This window comes from Taeniopygia guttata, chromosome 3 (assembly GCF_048771995.1).
Source record: "Taeniopygia guttata chromosome 3, bTaeGut7.mat, whole genome shotgun sequence".
In the NCBI taxonomy this organism is placed as follows: Eukaryota; Metazoa; Chordata; class Aves; order Passeriformes; family Estrildidae; genus Taeniopygia; species Taeniopygia guttata.
The window spans coordinates 86,747,821-86,767,006 of record NC_133027.1 but is presented as its reverse complement, the minus strand read 5'-3'; the positions used below and the strand labels follow the sequence as shown (position 1 = coordinate 86,767,006).

The window sequence follows — 19,186 nt, the reverse complement described above, 5'->3', positions numbered from 1 at the left end:
CTGTTTTTGTGTCCAGCTTTCTCTTGTCATGTGAGGGAGGGGAGGGGCTCCTCCTTCCTCTTTGCTTCTCCTTTCTTCCAGCAGACAGCAATGAGTGCTTTTTCCATGTCAACATAGAAAGTGTATGCATATATGAAAGACATGAGAAACTTAAACCATCACAGAGAGGAACTATTCTTTCACTTCTTCTGCATTCTGATTTGATCCTTTAAGGTCAAATGATTGTGGTAGGAAGCTGTGAGTAGGGTGTGAAAGGAGCTGCCAGTGATGATGCCCCAGTCAGCGTTGTCACCTGCCAGGGGACTGTGGCCACACCTGCAGCCCTGCAATGAGCAGGAGATGTTGCCTGTGTCCAGTGGTCGCTGCTACCGAGGAGCTGGGACTCTCCACCGGGCTCTGCTGAGAGCATCCAGGGGCCTGGAGGAAGGAGGGACCACTGTAGGTGTGGTCTGGGTACAGTTCACGGAGAGGAGTCCCACTTTTGGGACAGACCTTCCCAGCAGCCTTTTGCAGTCAAGCTCCATGAACTGACCTCATGCACATCGTCATTTGGGAATTAATAAGCATGAAGCATCCAGATGGCAGGAATGATGTATTGTAGCAAAGCTAATGCTAATGCCCAGTGGTAATGTAATGTTCCTTGGGTATCAGTAGCAATGTTCTCTTCTAAAATGGTAATAAAGGGCACATTTGCTTATTAGTAATGAATGTCAAGCCATTCACCATCATGAAAATATCCTATTCCCATGACTTTGATAAATAGCTGCTGAAGTTCATGAATTTTTAACAGTAGTCCTATATTTAGGGGCTTTCAGTTTCTGGGTGAGATGAAAGGTGCTTCAGAGATGGAATTCTGGAAACGCCTTGTCTTCTGTAACCACTAATACCTATTTAAAGCCAATATTGTCTTTCTGATGTATGAATAGTATGTTGACATTGATTGATGTGATTTTTATGCTGGAGATTGGACTCTAAGCCTGCCTGTCATCATAAAGCAAAATGCATAACTGCAGAGGGACCTGCTGTGTACTTTGCTTCATCTGCATGTGCTGTGTGTTTACTTTTCCCCACAGTCCTAGAATAAACTGAACCATGTCTTCTTCCATGTAGGAACAGCTAGGAGGAAAACAAAATTGAAATCTGTTAGTAGGACCCCAGAGGAAAGGGCAGGACCCAGGTCTGCCATGTGACACAGGACAGAGCAAAGCCTGGGTATGGGTTTTCCAGAGATCTGGACCCTGATGGTGCTCACTCTCTGGCTTGGTCCCCTGAACAGCACTGACCTCCTCCATGAGGGATACTCTCCTGGACAAAATGAGAATAAGAAGGAAGAGTGGTACTATATAGATAATTACAAAGGAGACAAAAATCTCTTGAGCTTCCTGTGCAGTTCAGAAGTTGAGGTGTGGGGAATAGAAAGTGTGCACTCTGTCAGGGCTCTGCTGGAGAGCCAGAATCCCCAGTTTCACTGACCTCAGCCCTCTGAGGGCACTGATTCCGAAGGGTGTTGTGACAGCAGGAGTCACATTGCAGCTGATTGAAGTCAGTTGGATGTCCTTAGTCAGTGCTAATTTCTGGAAAGCAATTAGTTTGTTTAGCCAGGGCTGTGGTGGTTCCCTGTGGTAATCACATATATCCTCTGAACAGAGAGAGAGAGAGATAGCTCTCCCAGGATTTTCCTGAGAAACTGCGAGAAAGCTCAGACAAAAGAATGAGAAACAATTCTTATCTTCACTTGCTGCTCCTGCTGTTATGCACATGTGGAATGTGTTATGGAGCTTTGCTTACCAAAGAGTGATTTCTTAATTGGCCACTAGTGATGGTGTTTGGATTTCAATTAACCAATCTGGTCTGGCTGTATCAAAATGTCTGCAAGAGCGATGAGTGTTTCTTAATGTAGTATAGTTTAGTATAGTACAATAAAGCAATTGATCAGCCTTCTGGAATCATGGAGTCAATGCTAATTATTACCTGGTGGGGACCCCTACTATGATAGTTCCCATCTATGGAAGATCTTGCTTGCTGCATCCTCTTCTTTCCATATCCATTCCCAGTTCCCATCTGACTCTTCTCAGTAGAATGGTATGCAGTGGCCCAGCCTCTTTTTAGAAGTAACGTGGTTCATCCCATTTCTTGGGACAGCACGTGTCTCAGTCTTCTCTGAGATGGTCATTGCCAAGGGCATGATGAATGCATGTAATACCGAGAAAATTGTTGAAATCTCAGTCTGGAGTAAGGGAATTGCTGGTGGCAGGGTAATAAGTAGGTTGGAAACCTCCCAGTTGAACCTGGACATGATGAACTTCACAGTGCAGTAGTTGAAAAATTGGATTAAATAATACCCAGACCATTAGCAAGTAACTGGGGGACCTGTCAGGTGTGCAGTTGGTGTGAGATGAGGGTCTGAGGTATGCTTGGAGGAGCAGAGTGATGTTCAGAAATACCAATGAACTGAAAAAGGAGCTTGAGAAGATGTGATGATGTTGAAAGGGCTCAAGTAAGTCCCCTGTGCTGTGGGTTTCAGCCAGGCAGAGGGCTGACTGCAGCTCTCTTCCAGAAGAGCTGGGCTTGTGGCTGATCCCAAGCCAAGCTGAAGCCAGAGATGTTGGAATGCCTTGGAAAAGGCTGGCTATCATCCTGAGAGCTGTGCTGCTTTGTCACCTGAAAATCCCATCCATGCTAATGTTTACACCCCCAAGAATTCCCTTCTTATGTACTTTCATTGCTCTATCAAAGTAAAGGATTGCTCTAATTTCCTTTTATAGGTGCTTTAGGTAGGTGCAGCATTTTAACCTTGCAGCCTTGGAATGGAAATTTTCCCTGCCAGTTTTATATACAAAGAGCAAAATGATGTATGTCTGAAGTATGAAACTCTCTCTGATTTGCTAAATATAATTTTGATAAGATTTAAGTGCCTGAGCATTTTAAGCACCTTGTGTTGGGATGGAAATGGGAAAGCAAAATTGCTTCTGTTGTGGCTGAGAGAGGAAGGCACCAGATTCACTGGGTCATTTAAACTTAAATGGAAAATCCTAACACGCTCTGAGTCCTGTCCTGTGCTCCCCAGGGTGTCAGGACAGGGGCTTCCGGCCATGGGAGGGCTGCCCTGCCTTTTCAACCAACTCTTGAGGACACAGGCCATTTGTCCTCGTGATCCAGAACTAATCTCCAAATAATGGTAAACACTGATTATACCAAAGTAAGAAAATAGTTAATGGGATGCCTAATGTAAAATAACAAAGATACTGTAATAGCTTTAAGCATTTATACATTCAGTGGAGCATAAAGCATATTAGGGCTGCTTCACAAAGGAGCTTGAACAGTTCAAACGTTGAAATTCATTTGCAGGCAGTAAATCCCTGCCCTGATGGTTTGTGGGAGGCAGAGCCCATGGCAGCCTCCAGGCTGGGAGGGCTGGGGTAGCCTGAAGCAGAGTCTGCTTAGGCAGGAGGGTAATGCTGGGTTGGGGGCTGGACTCTGTGACCTGCAAGGGCTTTTCCAGCCTAAGGGGTTCTGTGACTCTAGGGTCTCTATCCCCCTCACACCCTCCTCTGGCCCAAGGTGTTGTCCCTATGCCACATCCCAGGTGCTCACAATGGCATTGTCCAGCTGCTTCCTGGGCAGGGCTGGCTTTGGCCAGCCCACATTGAAGCTGCCTTTATTTCTGGACCACGTGTTTAAGCCACAACTTTAAACATGTTTCTGGCAAAATCCAAAAGTTTGATTCTTTGCAGGAGGTTGTTTTGGTTTTTTGTTTGTTTGTTTGGTTGGTTTTTTGGCATTTTTTTGTATGCTTCAATCCAGGTTCCCAGCCACACCTACAATGGGGCTAAGACTGAAGCATACAGGGGAATTTGCTCCCTTCCTTCGAACTTATGGTATCCCTGCATCCAGTACTTGGGATGCTGAGAGATTAAAAAGCCCTTTTCCCCTCCAGAAAAGAAGAGAGGTGGCAGCAGCATCTCTTCCTTTCCAGGTGGCTTTATAGAAGTGTTTCTTGTAAAGTTGCCTCTTTTGATTAGCCTGCTCATGGATATGAACACAATATAAATATTTCTTACCCAAAATAAAGCTAATGAAAGAGGGACTGTATTCCATTCCAAATCAAAAGAAGTCTGGGAAATTGAGAACAGATGTAATTAAGCCAGTTAAGTATTAGGAATTTCTGGCAGGAGACACCCAGGGTTTTGTTCTTTTCTTGCTTGGTTTTTGTTCTTTTGTTTTTGTTTTGCTAAGAACCTTCCTTGTACCAGCTATTTCTGACCAGAGTGTGTGGCTGATAATGGATCACTTTGCAGAAGTATTGCATTTGTCAAGGGTAACATCTTGATCCAACACCAACTGTGCTTAGGTCTGTACCACTGGCAGTTCTGCCGATAGCTTTCTGTGCTGCCTCTCACAGGGAGCAATTGCTGCTCAGGATGGGGGATTTGGGATAGAGCAAAACCTACCACAGAATCCCAGAAAGGTTTGGGTTGGAAGGGACATTAAAACCTATACAGTGGCACCCCCTGCCATGGACAGGGACACCTTGCAGTATCTCAGGGCGCTCCAAGCTCCATTTAACCTGGCCTTGGACACTTGCAGGGATAGGGCAGTCACAGCTTCTCTGGGCAGCCTGTTCCAGGGTCTGGCCACCCTCATAGGGAAGAATTTCTTCCTGGTATCCAATCTACCCCCGTCCTCTGTCAGTTTAAGCATACGTATACATACATACATACATACATACATATATATATATATATATACACACATATATATATATACATACATACATATATATACACACACACACACACACACATATATATATATATATATATATATATATATATTTAAGCAGCTTAACTATAGCATGGTCAAGTGAATATAAAAACTCAAAGATCCTGGGAAACAATTGCCAGATTCTTGCTGTAACAGAAATTCTTGTACTGAGCAAAGGAAAGTATAACCTTCTCGTTAAAGGTCACTTGCTGCTGTTATTTGACTTGAACTTTCTCTGAACCATTTGCTGTTGCATATAATTTATTATTTCTGATTTCTCCCCCGATTATGCTGAGATATGCTGCCGCTGTGCTAATATGAAGCCCCCTGGCTTCTGCTGCCCAGCAGAGGCATGGTCAGCGGCGGGGGTCATTCCCTGCATCTCGAGGTGCGGCTAAGGCAGAAAGTTACACTGTCTGCCTTGTTTGGGCGAGTCGACTCAAGGCTGGGGAAAGAGTTTCGATTTTAATCCAGGCTCCGGGGAGCTCGGAGGTACAGAGTATCCAGCAGCCAAAAGTGGCCTCGAGGCTTTCGCATCATCTTAAATACCGGGGCGGTAACAAGGGGAAGATAATGCACATTGACCAATGGGGGGATTTGGGGGAATGAAAGGTGAAAGGATAGACAGATACAAAAACCAATGGGGGAAACTTAAGGGAGGGACCCCAGACCCTCATCCAATTCCTCAACGCCCACAGTAGAAGATTCAGGAAGAATGGGATGGGGAGCCGAGTGATGGACAGGATACCAGGGAGGGGATGGGGAAGTGCCCGAGCATTTTCAGGGAGATTGGCACCGAGGGAAAGGCGGGAAAACTCGGGGTGGAACGATTGGGAGAAAATGGGGGGTGGAGGGGCAAACCATTAGAGAACCGTTACAGAAATATAAAACCACAATACAACAATATATATGCTTCTTGTCCTTGGATCTCAATGCACCTCAGACCTTGCAAGTGACTCATTTGCACTGAAGTCAATGCAGAACCTTTTAGACTTCGCACAGGCTCTGCTTATATTTAGGGGTTTGTTCCTTCAAGAATGTACTTCATGCAGCAGAGGAAAGCATCAGGAGTGTGTGTGTGCAGCTGGCATAGAGAAAGTGGCCCACGGTGGAGCAGGGCTTAAGTCTGGGGGCACAGTGTCGCACAGCACACAGCCAGGAGAGTATAGAGAAAAAGGGGACCACACTGTATGGAGTGTGCAGAACTGGGCATTTCACGTTCTTCTTTCAAAGGAAATGCATTTTGCAATTTCTGTGCAATTCTGAATATCTGAAGTTCTGGAGAATTGTCAGCCAGATGTGTATAGAATGACAAGCTGCTCAGCTGTTGGGGACACCCACAGAACCATGCGTGTTTTAGCTGTGTGCATATTTAGACCCAGGTAAAACACCCCTGCAGCCCAATTGCACAAGCCTGGCCCGAGATGCGCTTCCTGGAATTGGTACTGAGAGGCAGCAGTGGGGCTTCCCAGGAGCTGCAGTGCCAGCTGCTCCATGGGTGGAGGGTCCTGGGAGCTGCTCTGCCAGCTGTTTTCATGATGTGTTTTCTCTTGAGTGCTTTTATTCTGGTTTGAAAGCAAAACCAGTGAGAGACTCCAAGTCAGAAATACAATTTATTGGAAAAAGGGAAAAGAGACAAAATGCATGCAATTATACAAAAGGAAGACCACCGACAAAGTCAGAATACAACTTGACACTCCTTTGGCCAGCGTGCTGGTAGCAGTCCAGATTGGAGTGGCTGCAATCCTCTTGGAGTGGCAGATGTGGTTTCTGTTTGTGCAGTGGTCCTGTGGAAATGGTGTAGTCGGTCCAGTGGAAAACCCCAGCTGTGTCCTCTTGGAAACTTGTGGGAAGGCTGCTTCCCTGTCTAGAAATCTCAGGCTATATCTAGGTGGGAATGCTTATCTCCTCCCCCCTGGGTGGAGCATCTCACAATGGGCTGATGTCATTCTGAGTCACAGGTGTGTCTTTGATCACAGAACTGGCTCCTGGAGAGTGTTATCTCTGAGTCATGTGGCAAGACATTGATGGGCCCATTAACAGGAGATGAGGAAAACTGTCCAGAGGGCAACTTTTACACAGATGGTACTAGAAAACATCTTGCCTTTCCATCTTGGACAGATTCCTCCAGAGTAGCAGGGAGTAGTGTTTGTTCTCACTTCCCATGCAAATGAGCTGCCAGTTCTGAATTCCCCGTGGTGCACAGGGTTCACAATCTCATATTCCTTCATCTTCTCCTTTCTTTCTTCCCTCAGCCCATGCATAACTTACTCAATAGAAACGCAGACCTCTCCCATTCTATTCACACCACACCTACTCTGTCTGGCTCATCCCACCAAGAGGCACCTGTGAACAGGTACCTCACCAGCATCAGTAGCTTCAGCAGGGGTGCTTCCACCACTTTGCCTCTTGCTGCCACCTTTGTTGGATGATTGTCCCCCCAGGTGCTGCTCCCAGGGGCCAGGCACAGAGCCTGGAAAAGCAGTACAAGGTGTGGGATGGTGCCTCTGGGCATGCTGCATGATTTACGGTGGGTTCTGTGCCCCACGCTGCTTCAGCTGCTGGTTTGCAGCAGTTGAGACAGGAGTGAAACATTAGCAAGATGTTTTTTATTGATGTATCACCATAGTTTGGCTCTCTTTGCATTTTAGCTCATGCCACTGCAATGCAAACACCATTTTTACTTAGTGGACAGTAATATATATCTATATCTATATCTATATCTATATCTATATCTATATCTATATCTATATCTATATCTATATCTATATCTATAGGTATATATATATATATAGGTGTATATATATATATATAGGTATATATATATGTATATGTATATATAAAGGTGTGTATATATATATATATATATATATATATATATATATATACACACATAAATATAAAGGTATATATATATGTAAAGGTATATACAGTCCTTCCCTTCAGAGACAATTAGACTGATCTCACTGATTTTAAAGACAGTTTAAGATTTTCACAGTCCCTTTACTGTGCCATGTGCTTTAACGTAGTTCCCCCTGGAGCAGGGTGTGGTGGGCTGTGTGTGCCTGAGCTGGTCTCCAGGCAGTCTGAACTCTGATGCTGTACAGATCCAGCAGTTCCCGAGCCCTCTCACTTCCTGCACTTGCAGGTTCACCCTGGCTGGTCCCTGCTCCCTGTGAGGGACAGACAGCTGGGAGGCAGAGCTGGTGCTGTTCAGGGGAGCTGCTGGAGGTCAGGGAGCTGGGTGAAACAGTCTGCAGTAGGTGCTGAATGTGATATTGTTGTTTACCCTGAACCCAGCAGCAATCTCAAGCTTGAGTTTAAAATAATGATTCTAAGTGTGCGGGGAGAAAGGCAACAAATTGCTTTAAAGTTTACTTTTATTTTCCTATCAGCATGGATGCAAAAGACGTTGTCTGGGTTTACATCACAAGGTCTGCTCCACTAATATCTGTCCCTCATAGGTGACAACAACAGAATTCGCAGAGAAAGAATTGTGGGGACAGCATGAGAAAATGAACCAAGGTAAATTTGTGAGTTTTCTGTGCTGGTAACTCATTGGCCAGGCTGAACATCTTTCATCTCTTAAAGTCATGGGAGATTTTCCTAAGGGTTTTCTTGTCCCCAGAGTACATACACTGGCTAGCAACATAAAGACTTTAAAAAATAACTGGATGTCACAGCATTTAGAACTATTGATTCAGTGCAGTGCTGGAATTTTTGAAAAGTAATCCTTTTGGAAAGGTGGGAACATTAAAATGTGAGAGGGAAAGGAGGAGCTGGGAAGAGGGTTGTGAAAAGTGCCACCCCCTGAGGAGTGGTACAGCAGCACCCTCCGTGCACACCTGGCCTGGGCAGAGACAGGTTTGTGTTGTGCCAGCCAATGCAGAACCTTTTTGTAAGTCACCCATGGCCAGGGCAGAATAGCGTTCAAATTTTACAGAATTGCATACTAATTGGGAAGAACAGGAAAATAATTAATTCCAGCTTACTGTATTATGACTAAAATAATTTTATCTTGTGTGTCAATCCAGACTTTTCCTCTGAATCTGGCCATACCCTTTTGATGGTATCTCCAAAAGGTGTGGGCTCCCTGTGCTGCACAGCAGCCACTGCTTGTCAGAACACCTGGAGTCAAGTGCAAAAGAGCACAGCTTCTTACACATAATGCTCATTTGTTCCTGTAATATTTAGGTCCCTTTCCAAGGCCAATCCATACCTTCCTAATGGCCATCTAATTCCAGTTACTTCAGAATGCGAATAATCTTTCTGTTCATTCATAGTTCTACAAGTTGCCCCAGTGCAAGGTAGAACTGCACCCCTGGAAGGAGTGTTGTGTTGAGCTGCACGCGTCAGCCCTCGTCTGGGAATGTGACCCTCAGGATCTGAAAACTGAGGCTGAGTTTTGTATGTCCAAGGGCTGGAACCCCCTGAGAATGCACTGGGGGCTGGGCTGCTCCTGGAATTGTGCCTAATACCCACAATGCAGGAGGTAACTGGGGAGTTGCTAAGCTCTGTGAAGATCCCGCCCTTCCGCTGCTCCAGGCTGATACCTGCAAAGTCTGCAGGACCAGAGTAGATTATTAGGCAGGAGTGTTTTATTCTTTCAGTTTAGGTTCATTGGGAGGGTGGTTGGGTTTTTTTCTGTGTGATCAAAATAAACCTGGCAAAATGTGCACCTATTTTCTGACAAAGGCTGGAGACTCTTTTAGTGAAATAACAAACTGTCTGAGCTTTTATAATTCGCTAAATAGGGCAGCTGTTGTTGGAGTGGTGTTCCAGCAGCACACTTTATTTCTTCCTAGAAAGGAGCTCATGTTTTTTGCAAAGCTCTCATCTTATCTATACTCATCTGCACCTGATGCAGCTAATAAAAATGCAGCAGATATCAAATTTACATACATTAGTTTATAACTGCATGTTTCCAATGTAACCCACTAAATGTGTTTGTGTTCGGACGATGTTGTGGAGGATGTGCTGATGGACATCTTGGATTTTCTCTGAAAAGCAGGTATATTTCCTGCCAATGTGGGGTGGGAACCTGAACCTGAGGGAGCACTGGGCATTTCTGCTGTGTGCAGGAAGGAAGGCCAGGATTTCCAGCTGCTGACACTACAGACAACTTATGCTATTTTTGTACTATTTTTTCCCCATGTGCCTTTACTTTAGGTGTGCTTCAGGCTCCTTGAACCTCCCAGAGACTCTTCATAAAGGGATTGTATTTTTATCATCTGTCTGTAATGAATGTAAAATCTCAGAGGCAGCTGCAGGAGGAGGGGTAGCACACACACACATATATTAGCAAACCATTTTGCATATTGCTGCAGGCAGACCTCCCCATGATTCCTTCGCTTGTGGAATGGGGAATGGTCAGGCATATTTCTTAAAGCTTTGAGGGAAACATTGGATTTTCACATAATGATGTTTTGCTGAGGAAGGATGAATCCTTTCCACTGATTAACTTTCATTGTCTCTCAGCTTCCACAGTGTATTGTGAAATGAACAGGGCTTATGTCTTCATTAATGTTCAGCTCTTTATTAAAAAGATCAGCTGGGCAGGGGGCCCGACACAGTGCTCACCCCTGCTCTTGTAGCCTTTTCCAGGTAGCTGAAGGAAGAAGAGGCGTGTAGAGTCTGTTGCTGAAGTCCCGAGCAGCAGCTGTCCCCTCTCCTTTCCTCGTGGTAACACCAGGAAAATCTTCCTCTTTGTTCTTGCTTTCCACAGCCCACTCTGGTCTAGTCTTCTGTAGGTTATGGTGACAGGTCAAACGTCAGTCAGGGGATGTGTTTCCCTCTTCCTCAGCCCGGGCACCTGTCCAGCCCCCTCTACTGTGTTTAGTTCTCCATTTAGGGGTGTCCTATCCCCCAAAACACGTTTCCATGGTTCCACGGGTTCCCCTATTTGAATCGTAGTCCTAGACTGGCCGGGGGGGGGGGGGGGGGAGGGAACAGGTGATCTCCAGGTAGTTTAGAGAAAACAAACAGAGCAATTAGCTAATTAACATTTCAATATCAATACTCAGCTAGAGCCAGCAGTGTCCCAGTATTGCCATGGGAACCAGGAAGGCTCTTTTGTTCATTACATTTTGTAATGTACCTTTTGGAGTTTTCCTGCTCCTGTCCTTGTGCTGGTACCTCCCTGACTACTTCCCTAAGCTGTACACCTAAGGGTGTTTCTGGCAACCTTTGGCACCTCTAACACGGCAGATGTGCTGAGGTGGGAGGGGTAGGCAGCCTGGCAGGACTAGTTCTGCCTCAGAAGGAAGTAGTCACAGCTCCTGGAAATAGTCACAGCTCCTGGTGGGTGAGTTCTGACTGGTGATAAGAAGTCACAGACATCACTGGTTCTCATAAAGGAGAAGGGTGTTGCTGTGTTCCTCCATTACGGATATTTTAAAGATGCTGTCTGTACTGCTCCAGTAGCTCCTGCTAGTTTTTTAGGACTCCTTATCGAATTTACCAATCCACAGGAATACAATTAACAGTAATAACCTGAGCCTTTGGGTAAAAGACTGTATGTAAAAAAGAGTGGTTTCCCCCTCTGATGCAGTGCCTGGGTAGAGCTGTTGCTTGCATGAGGAACAAAATTAAAATGCAGTTTCCTTTTGCTCAGTTATTGCTTCAGAGGCAGCAAAACAAGGAGAGTGAGCTGGATTGTTTTTCCCTTTAATCTTCTGTGCAATTGCTAATTAAGTCCCTATTGCTAGAGCTTTATTAATGCTAAAGATGTGAAAGGCAGTTTGATTTTTTCCAGCTGATGGCTGAATGTGAAGAACTGACCATTAGAAGAAAGCTGTTGTTTCAAAATCTGGAATTACTGAGAAGCACTTGAATGCTAGAGCATTGTCTTCACACTGGCTTTTTGATTTATAACCCAAAGCCAACTGGCAGGCTGTTCTTAAGAGCTTTATAATCCAATTAACATCCAGAGCAGTAATAAGACATTTGAGCAAATGGAGGGAATTTGTCTTTCAGTGTCTTGCAACAGTGCATTTGCAGCAAAGGCTGTAAAGTGCATGATGTGCTCCTCTCGATGGTTCTGTGGATTGTTGGACAGTGGGAAGAGAGCTGCCAACTCCTCCAGGAGATACTGCACCTGCTCTGGACAGCTCTGACTGCTTCCCTCAAGGAAGGAGCTATGCTGTGCCCTAGGGGGGTGTCTGTCCCTGCTTGGGCATGTGTGGGTCACAGGGTGGTGCTGGCCACAGGAGGAAATGGCACAGTAAACTTTTAGTAAAGATGGTGCCTGAGGACAAGGTAAGCTGAGCCACAGGAAGGTGAGGCAGAGCCTCTGGCAGGTGGCTGCAAGGCTGGGTTGGGCAGCCTCTCGCTGTGTTACTGAACAGTGTGTGGGGTGGGTGTGAGGAGCTGATTAAACATCTGAGCTTTCTTTCTCCCCTCCCCACTTTTTGCAGCTCTTCATGAATTCCCCAATGACATCTTCACGAATGAGGACAGGAGACATGGAGCTGTCGTCCTGCACATCCTCTGTGTAAGTGTCATGACTTTGCCTTTCTTCTCCGACTGGCATGGACAGGGCCTGGTGTGCTCAAGAGCTCTGATTGAAGTTACTTTATCTTGAGTGCATTTTCATCTCCTGTATGGACTGTGAAGTCAGGGATGTGATTTTTTTTTTTTTTTTTTTTTTTTGTTCTGATAAAAAGGAGTGGAAGGATGGTTTAAACTTGCTTCCTGTTTTCATTTTTTTCTGTAGACACCATTAGAATGTCAGGCCATAGGAAAGAGAAAGTTTTCTCTGAAAATGGGACAGTTTGGCATCTTTAAGATGAAAACTAAATGTCAGAGAGCTAAAAGATTCAAGAATTCTGCAAGAAGCAACTCTGGAACACTCTGAAGTTTATGAGCTGGTTTAGGGCAAATCTGGGAGAAAACCTCCAAAAGGGCCCCCCCCAGAAAGCTAACCCACATGGCCCCTCCCCCTAACTGGTTTGGGAAAAATTTATTCAGAGAGAAGTGGAAAAAAACCCTGTTTATTTAAACAGGCAAAGCACTTCCCAGCACAAAAAATGACCAATAGCAGATGACAAAACTAATTTGCTGCTCTGAAGAGACAACAAATTCAGAAAGTCTCTCCTGTGGCTGGTTGCTCTGTTATCATATCAGTCCCTCTGGCACTGGGAAAGACTGCTGTCCAGAGTAGGTCACAAAGTGCAAATGCTCAGTGCTCCCTGGGTCCTGGTTCGGAGCAGTTTCAAACAGTTCCAAGAAAAGGGAAAGCAAAAAACAGTCCAGGGAAAACTCTGCCTCAGCTAGCTAAACTAACTAAAAAGCAAAGGAGCGCTCTGTTCTGCCCTGTCCATGCCCAGATAACACAGTGGAGTTCTGTGTTCCAGCAGACAGTGGAGGAGTGAGTGCAGGCTGATAACTCCATGCTGCTTCTCCCTGCCTTCGCTCTCTTGAAGGCACTGAATATAATATCCAGCATAAACAGAACACATGACTGGGGATAGAAGCATCATAACAGCACCCCAGGACAATGGAATAGAATAATTGATATAGAAATAACAGTGGCATTACATGGATTGGAAAGTTTGCTTTATCAGCTCTATGAGTTATGTTAGAGGCATTCTTAAGCAACCAAGAAAATATCTGCTGCTAATGAATGTTTAGAAGCTTTTAACAATTTTTAGTCATCTTAAACGAGCAGTCACCATTAGCTGTGAGAAGTGATTCATGATTTTTTTTTTAGTATAAATTAGATTGTATTGTGTATTGCAATGTGAGCCCTCTGTGTAAGACTTTTATTTTGGGTAAGTAGCTGCAGAAATTTGTTGAGTAATGTTGCTATTGTCTGTGCCTGGCAAGTTCACGAATCTCAAGTTTCCATGGGAACATTGAGCTTTGAAATGTTTTGGAGACTGAGCACTGAACCCGAGCTGGATTTTATATCACTGACAAGAATACTCCTAAAAATTGATATATTAATTCAGTTCTGAATGAGCTGAATGTGCCTTTAACATGTACCAAAACAAAGGTACAGGACTGAACTGCCTAGTTCAGAATACAAAGAAAAATCTATTTTTAATGAGAAGTAGAAAAGCATCCACTGTCCCAGCAGAAATGTAATCAGTTTCTTTCCTGCTTGCTAGCAAACAGCAAGGCAGCTCCTTTGTTCCATTGTTCCATGGGTGCTCCATTGCTCTCTATAGCAGTTTTGTGGACTTAGGAAATTTACTGACCACTCTTTGTCTTGTGGTCCCTGAGGTGCAGGACTTAGCTGGAATTCAGCCTCTCTAGTACTGGGATAGCTGGAGACAACCCTTTGTCAAAGAAAAAATGATACTCAGAGAAAACAGAAAACTGTTAGCATTTAGCGAGCTGCCTCTAGTCTGAGTTGGAAGGGGTGCTCTTTGTACTGGGGTAATGAAACTTCAGTCCTTTTTTTTTACCTCCCAGAAATATAAACGTATGATGAAATCAGAGCAGAAGCAGAAATGCACTTTTCTGGGGGAAAGAGGATTCAGACACAGAGGTTTTTGCCTCTACTGAGTTTTCTTAATGTGTTTGAGGAAACTGGAATGTAAAAGGGGCTCTGTAACGGTAGGGAGAAAAATGCAGCGATGATTAGAGGTCATCACCATGCTTCTCATGTTAGTAACCTCCTCTTAAACAGTTTCTATTCATTTAAGTAAAAATGTTATTCTCTGTTCTCTGCCCACTTGCCCATACTTTCATGTTTAATTCTAAAAGACATCAAGACAAAGATGGTTTACTAAAAGCCAGAGGAAGAGGCCAAAAGCTATCACTAGGACCTTGGGGAATAGGAAGAGGCTTCCCAGGGCATCTTCTCCGTATTGTTTAATAAAAAGGGGAAAAAAGACCCCATGGATCTTCACAGTGGGGCTCTGTGAATTACTAAACATTATCTGATGCTTCACAAAGATGAAAGTTAATCCCTAAACACTAGAAAAATCTAGGGAAAACTGGGCAGGTCAGCAATAGTTTTAGGTCTGAACTGAAAATATCATACTTCTTTGAAGGAGAAGTGGGTCACTGAAGGCATATTACAGGGAGGAGTCATGGTGTTTTATTTCTCCTGGATACTTTTTCAGAGCTCAGCAGCTGACTGCTTCACTGCCATTCATTATTTCAATGTCCCCTCTGAGAAGAGGCTGAGCTGCTGACTAACTACCCACTAAGTCACTGGTTTGGGATGTTTAGTTTGGAGGGGCTGGGGTCTGGATTTTAAGTCTGGTGCTGTTTCTGCAGCCTGGGAGCTCCCCAGCACCCAAGGGCTTCTTTTTGCAATCTTAACATTATTGTTTGCAGAATCATAGGGTTGGATTGGAAGGAATCTTACGCATTATTCAGTTTCAACTCCCTGGCTATGGGGAGTTGAACCTTGGAGTAACCTTCCACTATCCCAGGTTACTCCAAGCTTCGTCCAACCTGGCCTTGGACACTTCTGGGCATCCAGGGGCAGCCACAGCTTTTCTGGGCAACCGGTGCCAGGGCCTCAGCACCCCCACAGGAAAGAATGTCTTCCTAATACCCAATCTACCCTGCCCTCTGTCAGCATGAAGCCATTCCTCCTTGTCACTCCAAGCCCTTGTCAAAGTCCTTCTCCAGCTCTCCTGCAGTCCCTTTGGGTACTGGAAAGGCTGTGTAGTTGCTCTCTTAGCCTTTTCCTAGTTTTCATTTTGTTCCAGCTGACATCCCATGCAGATCTTCAGCCCTGCCCTGCTCAGGGGCACTGGCACCATTTACCCCCTCAAGACAGGAGGGAAATGGCTTTGCTGAGCAATACCCAAGGTTTTGGCTAGCAGCTGAGAATGGGGGATTTGAGTCTGTGCATTACCCGGTGTTTTTGATAGCACAGTGTTGTTTCTTCTTTTCCCAGCCTTCTCCAGCAGATCTGGAGTGCAATACCAGGGTATGGTATTGATACCAGGGTTGCTAGCACGAGGAGCCCATGCATGGTCAGAGCTGAGCCTGTCCCTGGGCAGAGCTGGGCCCTCAATACTGAGCAGGGTGGAGTAGCAGTGTTTGTGCTAAGCCATCCCTTCTACTCCTGGCTTGCCACTGCTTCCCATAGCCATAGGAATGGGGGCTCTAACAGGCACCTGCCTTCCTCCTGCGAGGCCTTTGGGAAATGTAGGTCACCCTGGATGGGTCCTGTCACTATCTATTTCTGCATCGGGTCAATACCCAGGCACATCTCATTTCTGCAGTACAGGGCTGTCTCCTTAGGGGGTTGATTTCTCCAGTGCCCTGGCCATCTGTGGGAGCACTGCTGGGCATATCATGGTACACAAGCTGCTGGCTGGAGTCAACCCGGGTTCTATGGCTTCCTGCTTTGGTTGGGGTTTTTTAATTTCCCTCCAACAGTGGAATTTTAGGTGGGCTTGTAATGCAGTCATAGTTGAGAAAAGCCCTGAGCTTGGTTAACGTGGTTTCAGGGTAGACCCTTGCCCCCCCAGGGCAGGGGTCTGTGGGGCAGCAGCGGGCCCCCCTGCTGTTGCTGCCACCAATAACCTCAGCTTTTCACAGCCCCCTGGGAAGAAGGCAGGGCTGTAAGGATTGTTGCTTCTACGGCATTATGCACTCTTGTGAATAAGTTTGAGTTTGAGTGTGGAGACAGTCATGGAAAGCTCAAAGGACTGCTGGACAAGCATGAAAAATGACCATTTCTGTCCTGTACGGTGGAACAGGTATTTTGAGTAAGAAACTTAATCACCTTTGATGCAGAGAATGCATCTTTGTTAGAATCTGTCATTTTAAAATCAGTCCTAATGTGGTATTTAATCTGGCATTTATAATCCTTTTATGCAGGGCCATTGCATTTTCCTAATTTTTTAATGTCCTTTGTGGGAGGAGGAGTGAGTGAGTTTTTTAAAGTGTGTTGCCTAGTTAAAGATTCCCATATCATCACTTAGAGCTTAAAACAACTGAGTGAAGCTGGAGATGAGCCTTATTTATGTGTTGAGTCCTCCACATTGTGCTCTGCTGCCATTGTACAGGCCATATTCCTTGTCCCCCGACCACTTTCTTAATTCCCAGTGGCAGTTTCAGGTGGAACAGCCTTCAGTCCGTGCTGCCCTGTTCCTTTCCAGAGCTGCTGCACCCATGGTGCCTGTGAAGACAGGATGCCATGTGCTGAAGGAAAAATCCATGTGACTCTTTAGTGAAATGATGGAAGATGATACCACTTCATCATGCTGGGGGTCTCAGCTGTGCTGTTGGCCCTCTCCTCACGGTACATGCCATGCAGACTGGCCTCCCTGATGCTACTGCCTTCCTCCCTCTTGAATAAAAAAGCCCCCTCCTGTTTGTGTTCCTGATGGCCGAAACTCTAAACATTGCTGTGTTTTGTTTGTTTAAAAAACAAACAAACAAGCCCTATCAAAAAGCCTGAAGAACTTCCAAGGAAGTAACAGTTACTGTCCTCGTGTGTTCACTGACTGTAGGTAGCTTCCAGTGATTTAGTCTGTGAACAAGGCTGGGGTTTAGCCAGATACTCCTTTGATTCTGACACTTTACACTTTATTGCACTCAAGCCACTTGAATGAACTTAGGGAAGACTCGTAGCCAAAACAGTTTTGTGACAGAAATGAGGTCATTAAAGTGAATGCTGGAGTGTACAGGTCATATGGGTTTAGCCTGGTCAGTGCTGTCAGCCTGATGCTAGCACTCATCCTGAGGAGTGCAGCAAGTTTGGCTTCATGTTTCCAGCTTCTGCAGCAGGAGGCCAGTCCCCACTCCTGGGGCGGATGAGCAAGAGCCTGGGGGGACAGTTCCTTCACATTTACTTTTCTGTTCCTTACTCATTTCAGTGCCTTTTTTGCATTTCATTTTGTACCTGATCCTACTAATGAGAAAGCATGGTCAGACAAAAGAAAATTCCCTTGTCACCTTTGAAGGTTGTTGTTGTGCCCTCCAAAATCCTGGACACCATGAGATTCCACTTTAATGCTGGGACGTGGAGATGCTTTGTCAATCTTACATGCACTAGAAGCGACACAAGCCCTCCCCTGGGATCATTTGAATGTGCATATAAAAATCCAGAGAAGGAATTGTCTAAACTGAAAAATTGGTGGGTGCCTTGCCCCTGGTGCCTCTGGCGAGCCCTGTGGAGCTTGGCATCATCTGTGGACACCTACAGTGCAGTGCAGTGCATGTGTGCTACATGTGGAGGATCTGGGGTGAGCTGCCTGGGCTCTGGGGCATGGGCTGCTGTGGTGGCTACCTCCCCTTGGCTCCCATTCCCTTGGCTGCCTCTTGGAAGTGCAGGAAGTCCAGCAGCCATGTGGAGCCCTGTGCTCCATGGGCGTGGATCGTGTCAAATGGACAGGACATATTCACTTTACAGGAATGGTGCTGATGGACAGATTAGCCTTCTTGAGAGGCATTACTCTGTTTGGACAGAACAGCGAGGGCGTGACTCACTGCAGACTAATATGAGTAGCAGATCAAATATCTAGGCTGAAGTTAGGCACCACTATCCATTGTATTTCAAAGGAATTTGGCCACATTGCTCTCTGGAGCCCTTTTTGATCCATGTTCCTATCTTCCTTTACCTCTGTTCATGCAGTTGGTATTGTGTCAGCAGCTGGTGCTCCCTTTGCAAGATCAGGTTCTTTGCTGCACCCAGCAGAGTCGGAGACCTAGAATTTTGCTTGCCCTTTGTGGTCCTTGGGGCTTGTCGGAATCTGAGGGTATTGGTGATTCCGAGATTGTAGAAAGTCTCTGTCTTTCTGCCCCATTGCCAAAGAAGAAGCCATAATTCGTCTGTGCTGCTTTCAAGGTTGTTTATTTTTGCTTATCTCTAACATGTTCTGCTGCCCTGCCGCAGGTCTGTCCTGCAGGGCAGCGTGGGGGCTCTGCCCCTCAGTGGGATGGTACAAACATTATATACCAGAAACTACGTGTACTATATTTACAATAATGTGCCAATATCTATCACCTACGTTGAACAGTGTGTCCCCAGCCTAAACCAATAGAAAAATGCCAACATCACCAAGAACATGGAGGTAAGGAAGAAGAAGGAGGAAGAACAGGATCAGGCCCACTTTCCTCCATCTTAGAACTCCTGACCCCCATGTACAAAGTAAAACCCCCCTGTACAGGTACTAAAACCCCCTTGTACAATACTAAAAAATTTTTCCCTCTAATTTGTGACTACTTTTACTATACCATCTAACTCTCTGTGACCGCTTGTTCCACCTTCAAAGTTGGTAATTCATTCCATGGTTCAAACTCAAGATCACAGCTGTTTTCAGCTGCTTGCCAGGGTCTAAAATGCTTTTGACCAAGGCCTGGAACCTCTGAAAATGTCTGAGGGACATTTTGAGTTCCAACAGGGGCTGTTTTGCAGCAAGATTTTCAAAAAGCCTAAGTTACACTTGTGTTTATGATGAGGGACAAAGAAGCACAGAAACTATCCAAGTGACATTCTAGCATC

At 45.4% G+C, this 19,186-nt stretch overlaps 1 protein-coding gene across 1 annotated transcript in view; it reads left to right on the top strand.

Annotated features, from left to right (window-relative positions):
• The window catches only part of SLC24A3 (solute carrier family 24 member 3), a 122,113-nt gene that overhangs the window by 43,455 nt on the left and 59,472 nt on the right, over nucleotides 1-19,186 (top strand). Inside the window, exon 3 of the mRNA XM_072927317.1 lies at nucleotides 12,180-12,256. Within this exon, the coding sequence (XP_072783418.1) occupies nucleotides 12,180-12,256 (77 nt within the window). The remainder of the gene's footprint in view (nucleotides 1-12,179; nucleotides 12,257-19,186) is intronic.